Source organism: Mizuhopecten yessoensis, unplaced genomic scaffold (genome assembly GCF_002113885.1).
Source record: "Mizuhopecten yessoensis strain PY_sf001 unplaced genomic scaffold, ASM211388v2 scaffold10847, whole genome shotgun sequence".
Classification (NCBI taxonomy): domain Eukaryota; kingdom Metazoa; phylum Mollusca; class Bivalvia; order Pectinida; family Pectinidae; genus Mizuhopecten; species Mizuhopecten yessoensis.
The window spans coordinates 134,334-140,648 of NW_018408751.1; the positions used below are offsets into that span (position 1 = coordinate 134,334).

The window sequence follows — 6,315 nt, forward strand, 5'->3', positions numbered from 1 at the left end:
CCCCCCCCAACATACAAATGCAGATATATGTGTGTCAACAGCCTCCATTTCGCTGCATTATTTGTAAGCAGAAATATATAAAACACAACATGTCTCCACTAAATTATATTGGGAGATGGCTTAATATAAGAGCCTACTCTTGTTGCCAGATCCCTAACATTACATTCTGTATAATTCTATATTATGCACTGCATATTTGTAAATAAAATATTGTTTAAACTAAAGTATATTTAAAACTGGGGCACCGGATGTGCACTGTAACCGGAATGGCCTTAAATGGTATGATTGATGATTTGCCAGTATGTCATCAATTTGTGACATCTTTTCCGAAAATTTGAAATATTCGAAAAAAGAATGTGTTGTCCAAGCTGAATAGCCAAACGGAAATCATCTTCGCTAACCAAGTGTATACGAGGCGAACACTTGGCTAGCGAAGATGAACGGAAATAAGTTTTAATTTTTATACCATTTCAGAATAATCTTTTACGTAATTGTACATAAAAGACAACTTAACTTCATCGTTACGATTTTTGTCGCGCACTCCTTCCCATGTTTATCTCCCCTGTCGGTGCGTTCGTTTACCGTAACCGCAGCGTTCTCCCGTTACCAGTTCTTTTTGTGGCGGTCCAAAACTTGTACCATGCTATTTATTCTTATATATATAAACATCCAAGGATTGATCTTAACTTTTGCATGTCTAGTGGTACGCTCTACACATCGGGAAAATCCTGACATACCTTCAGTAACAAAATAGCATGACCCCGCTGTGATCTCGTCGAGACTTTAACCTGACTTGAAAAAGGAATCCATACCTTATAAGACTTATCAGATATGCGGGTCGTATGCATGCTTACAGGGAAAACGATGTTTGGACGGTGTTCATTTGCAAACAGTTGACATTTTTTTTCATTTAATTTATAGAAAATATGTTTTTACTAAGATGTTTCGTTGAAAATCTTTGTGCAATACTATATTTTATTGAGTGAAACTTTGCCTGCTGGACAAGTTAATCACGCTGAGGGAAGATGTTACAATGTAAATATCGGTTGTTTATATTTCGTTCACTCCACAACAACCTGGAAGTGAAAAATAAACATCACTAATATTCTTTCATAATTCCAGATCTAAGACCCATGTCGAATCCCGGCCTTGCCCCGTTACATTTTTACACTTTAATCACGGTTGCTGATTTTTTTTAATGCATCTTTCTATTTCTTTTCTCTTAAAACTTCTGTAAATTATGCTTTTCTTTTCAGAAATGGTTAATCAAAGTCAGAGTTATGCCGAAAAAAATGTCAATGCATAATTACAATTTTCGGCAGTAGTATGAAGATCCTTAAAGGATAAGTTGACGTCACACGTGCAAACAGATCGTACTATATAGATGCTCACAAGCAATCTGGGCTGAAACGATTTTGGCAATTCAAAATGTTTATTGTTCAGTTTTCGTCTTAGATGCATCTTAAATGGAGAGTAAATTGCTTTATAAATGTGTATTTATTATTTCCTGTGCCCATTCAAAATCAAATTTCTATGACGAAATTTTCACGACATCCTTGATCTCTGGTGTTCAGCATAAGATACGAGTAAAAGATAATATTTTACGAGACCGCCATGGAAAGCTGTGGTTACCATAAAAATGTAGAATGTAGAGTCTTTTGACGACCAAACAAAATACTGTTGAAGGGTTGTTTCATAATTTCTTCCTTTAACTCTTTCACCCCTATGTAACTTCAGTAGACTCTACCATGCAATGATATAGATGAGTCCATTATGGTCTACAGTGGTGAAAGGGTTAACTCGGCGCTTTTAAAATGACATAACATATTAGGCTCCACGTACCACTGCCAGAAACTGAAACTACGCACTGGATGGGAACTTATTTCTCCGGCGTGACTATAGCTTTGATAAATCATTTCTGAACAATAAAAGGGTGAACTAATAACATATCATCAACGACAATGCTTTGGGAGTAAAAATCAACGGTGCTAAACTGGGATTCGAACGCTGGTCCCCATATTGTTATACCATCGCTCTAACCAACTGGGCTACCAAGCATTGCCCAACTGCGCTACAGATATATACAAAAAACAGGAATGCAATGGGGCAGGTATCCTTAAATGAGATTTCTTTAGAATAATATATTTAGCAACACATTTCAGAAAGAAAAAAAATGTTAGCGATTCATTGACGCATAACACTGTGCCAGCCTAACGTGACACTTTTAACGTTTTCTGAATTTATTTTGAGTGCTCTTTTCAACGAAAACTAAGTATAGGCACGTTTAGCTAGAAATTATGCAATCCCAATTTTTTTGTTCACATTCACTTAACTGTTTTATCAAGTAGTAACATACATAGTTGTATGATGTACATGTGCAGACAAAAAACATATCGCATGATATGATGTTAAAGTGTTTTGTTAGACTGACTATCAGCCCCCAAGGTTTTATGAAGAATTTCTCAACTGCATTTTACTACTACATATAGCTTATATCTCCCCCTAGTTTAGAACTTAGATCAGACATCCAACTGATCAAAATTATTAGATTTTTTTTCTTCTAAATAATTCAATATCTTATTAATATTCTAGGGACGGGGGCCAGTCTAGTGTTTTTTCGTCACCACATCGTTTTTTCATTATTTCTTCTTTACTACGTCGAAAATCGTAAATCTGACATGTCTTGAAAAAGTTACTCTACTTCAGACACTTTAACACAATCCCTAAACACGTTGTTACTTTATTCACTGTAGGGCCCTAGGGAACAGTTACAGGGTCAAACACAAAGACAGAGAGACCGTCAGGGTCCATCTGTCCCCTAGAAGGAAATATAAATCCAATCCCTATAGCACTGTAACTTAACTGTGGATTAAATACAATCCCCAAACACGTTGTTAGTTTTTGGAAGACTAGATCACACTGACTTATCACATTGTTACTTCACTAGACTAAATACAATCCTTATAACACGTGTTACTTCACTAGACTAAATACAATCCTTATAACACGTGTTCCTTCACTAGACTAAATACAATCCTTATAACACGCGTTACTTCACTAGACTAAATACAATCCTTATAACACATGTTACTTCACTAGACTAAACACAATCCTTATAACACGTGTTCCTTCACTAGACTAAATACAATCCTTATAACACGTGTTCCTTCACTAGACTAAATACAACCCTTATAACACGTGTTACTTCACTAGACTAAATACATTCCTTATAACACGTGTTACTTCACTAGACTAAAGTCACTAAACACAATCCTTATAACACGTGTTACTTCACTAAACTAAATATAAACATAATAACACGTGTTACTTCACTAGACTAAATACAATCCTTATAACGCGTGTTACTTCACTAGACTAAATACAATCCTTATAACACGCGTTACTTCACTAGACTAAATACAATCCTTATAACACGTGTTCCTTCACTAGACTAAATACAATCCTTATAACACGCGTTACTTCACTAGACTAAATACAATCCTTATAACACGTGTTCCTTCACTAGACTAAATACAATCCTTATAACACGTGTTACTCCATTAGACTAAATACAATCCTTATAACACGTGTTACTCCATTAGACTAAATACAATCCTTATAACACGTGTTACTCCATTAGACTAAATACAATCCTTATAACACGTGTTACTTTATTAGACTAAATACAAGCCTTATAACGCGTGTTACTTCATTAGACTAAATACAATCCTTATAACACGTGTTACTTTATTAGACTAAATACAATCCTTATAACGCGTGTTACTTCATTAGACTAAATACAATCCTTATAACACGTGTTACTTCCCTAGACTAAATATAATCCTTATAACACGTGTTACTTCACTAGACTAAATACGATCCTTATAACACGTGTTACTTCACTAGACTTAATACAATCCTTATAACACGTGATACTTCATTAGACTAAATACAATCCTTATAACACGTGTTACTTTATTAGACTAAATACAATCCTTATAACGCGTGTTACTTCATTAGACTAAATACAACCCTTATAACACGTGTTACTTCACTAGACTAAATACACTCCTTATAACACGTGTTACTTCACTAGACTTAATACAATCCTTATAACACGTGATACTTCATTAGACTAAATACAATCCTTATAACACGTGTTACTTATTAGACTAAATACAATCCTTATAACGCGTGTTACTTCACTAGACTAAATACAATCCTTATAACACGCGTTACTTCACTAGACTAAATACAATCCTTATAACACGCGTTACTTCACTAGACTAAATACAATCCTTATAACGCGTGTTACTTCATTAGACTAAATACAATCCTTATAACACGTGTTACTTTATTAGACTAAATACAATCCTTATAACGCGTGTTACTTCATTAGACTAAATACAATCCTTATAACACGTGTTACTTCACTAGACTAAATACAATCCTTATTACACATTGTTACTTTTCTGTAGACTAAATGCAATCCTTATGACACATTGTTACTTTTCTGTAGACTATACACAATCCTTATAACACGTTGTTACTTTTCTGTAGACGAAATACAATCCTTGTTACACGTTGTTACTTTTCTGTAGACGAAATACAATCCTTATAACACGTTGTTTCTTTTCTGTAGACTATATACAATCATTATAACACATTGTTACTTTTCTGTAGACTATATACAATCCTTATAACACGTTGTTACTTTATGTAGACTATATACAATCCTTATAACACGTTGTAACTTTTATGTAGACTATATACAATCCTTATAACACGTTGTTTCTTTTATGTAGACTATATACAATCCTTATAACACGTTGCTTCTTTTCTGTAGACTATATACAATCCTTATAACACATTGTTACTTTTCTGTAGACGAAATACAATCCTTGTTACACGTTGTTACTTTTCTGTAGACTATATACAATCCTTCTTACACATGTTACTTCACTAAACTAAACACCATTGCTCGAACACATTGCTTATTCTTTGTAGAGCCCCATAGCAGGGAACTGTATATAACACCGTTGCTATAACGCAGTGTTACGTTACTGTAGAACAAACAAAATCTCTACAACAAAATGTTACTCTACTGTATACTAATACATTATATCTTTGACACGTAGATAATTATAAATCCCTAACACATTGAAACTTTTCTGTAAACTAAACACAATCCTTGTATTCCAGTGTTACTTCGCTGTTGACAAAAAAAAACGTAATCCCTCAATAAGCTAGTTACAGTAAAATTACCAAACGAGCCTTTAGAGGGATATAATAATGGGTTCACGTGTTCCCTGTATAGCTTAAAATGGCCGTAATTTGCTGGAGGGAGGCGTGGGAACAGTTACCTCCCAAATATCTTTCAACCTTCCGGCGTGTTTTTCCGGCCTTGTCATGCTTAAAATTCAAAGTTCCTTTGCCCCAACCAACCCCCATCCCCCTCCCCCAGCCCGCCCGGTTGTCAACCCTGGGGCCCAATCATGGTATGCCCCTGTCCCCTAAATCAGTTGGGTCAACCCTACAGACACAACTTCTAACCTTACCATGGAATCTAAATACCGCTCCGTTGCGTGACTAATGTTATTGGAAGCCAAAGAGTTTGCTCTCTTGCAATATTTAACCTGTTTCCATGGCAACGAGGCCTTAGAAACAATCTTACTAGCATATCATCTTCACATGTAAAACGAAAATCGAAACTTAACAGAGCACATCACGTATTAACACTTACCTGTACGTAAAAATAGCAATGTACTAAACATAGATAGGGCAACAGGTGCAAAAACACCTGCAAAGGTAGATAATGTTCGTCTTGGATCATCGGTACCTTCATCGTCCGCGGCATCGTCAAAGCCACAACACGGTAGGAATCTCAGCACACGCGATACAATCCTGTTACCCCCGACAAGTCTCACCCTCTCGTACCATCGCCCCTCCCCCGGGGATTCGTCCACCCCGTGTCCCAGGGTTTTGTACCCATCGTGCCTATGAGACTTTAACGGCGATGAGGTTCGTTTATCTCCATCGTGATAAGCCTCTGCCATTTCAAATCAAATAGCCGGTATATATATACACGCACATCCACAGAGGCTGAGGGTTGTCAAAATTACATATTTCGAAAGTTGTTAGGTAGCCAAACACACCATTTGGTATTTAAAATATTCCGCCAATGATAGCTGTGTTATTTCACATGAATAATAGCTATGTGTCACATGATTTGTTTGTAAAGAGAACTCGAGACACAGGCTCCCATATAGACTCTCGTGGACCATCACATGAGCCAATACATGTACAAATGGCTGT

The 6,315-nt window shown here is 35.9% G+C and overlaps 1 protein-coding gene across 1 annotated transcript in view; it reads right to left on the reverse strand.

Moving 5' to 3' along the window:
* LOC110462933 (solute carrier family 12 member 9-like) overlaps positions 1-6,315 on the reverse strand; it is a gene marked incomplete at its 3' end in the record, with an annotated part of 35,702 nt that extends 29,387 nt beyond the window's left edge. The window contains exon 1 of the mRNA XM_021517182.1: positions 5,744-6,315. Coding sequence (XP_021372857.1) covers positions 5,744-6,056 — 313 coding nt within the window. The remainder of the gene's footprint in view (positions 1-5,743) is intronic.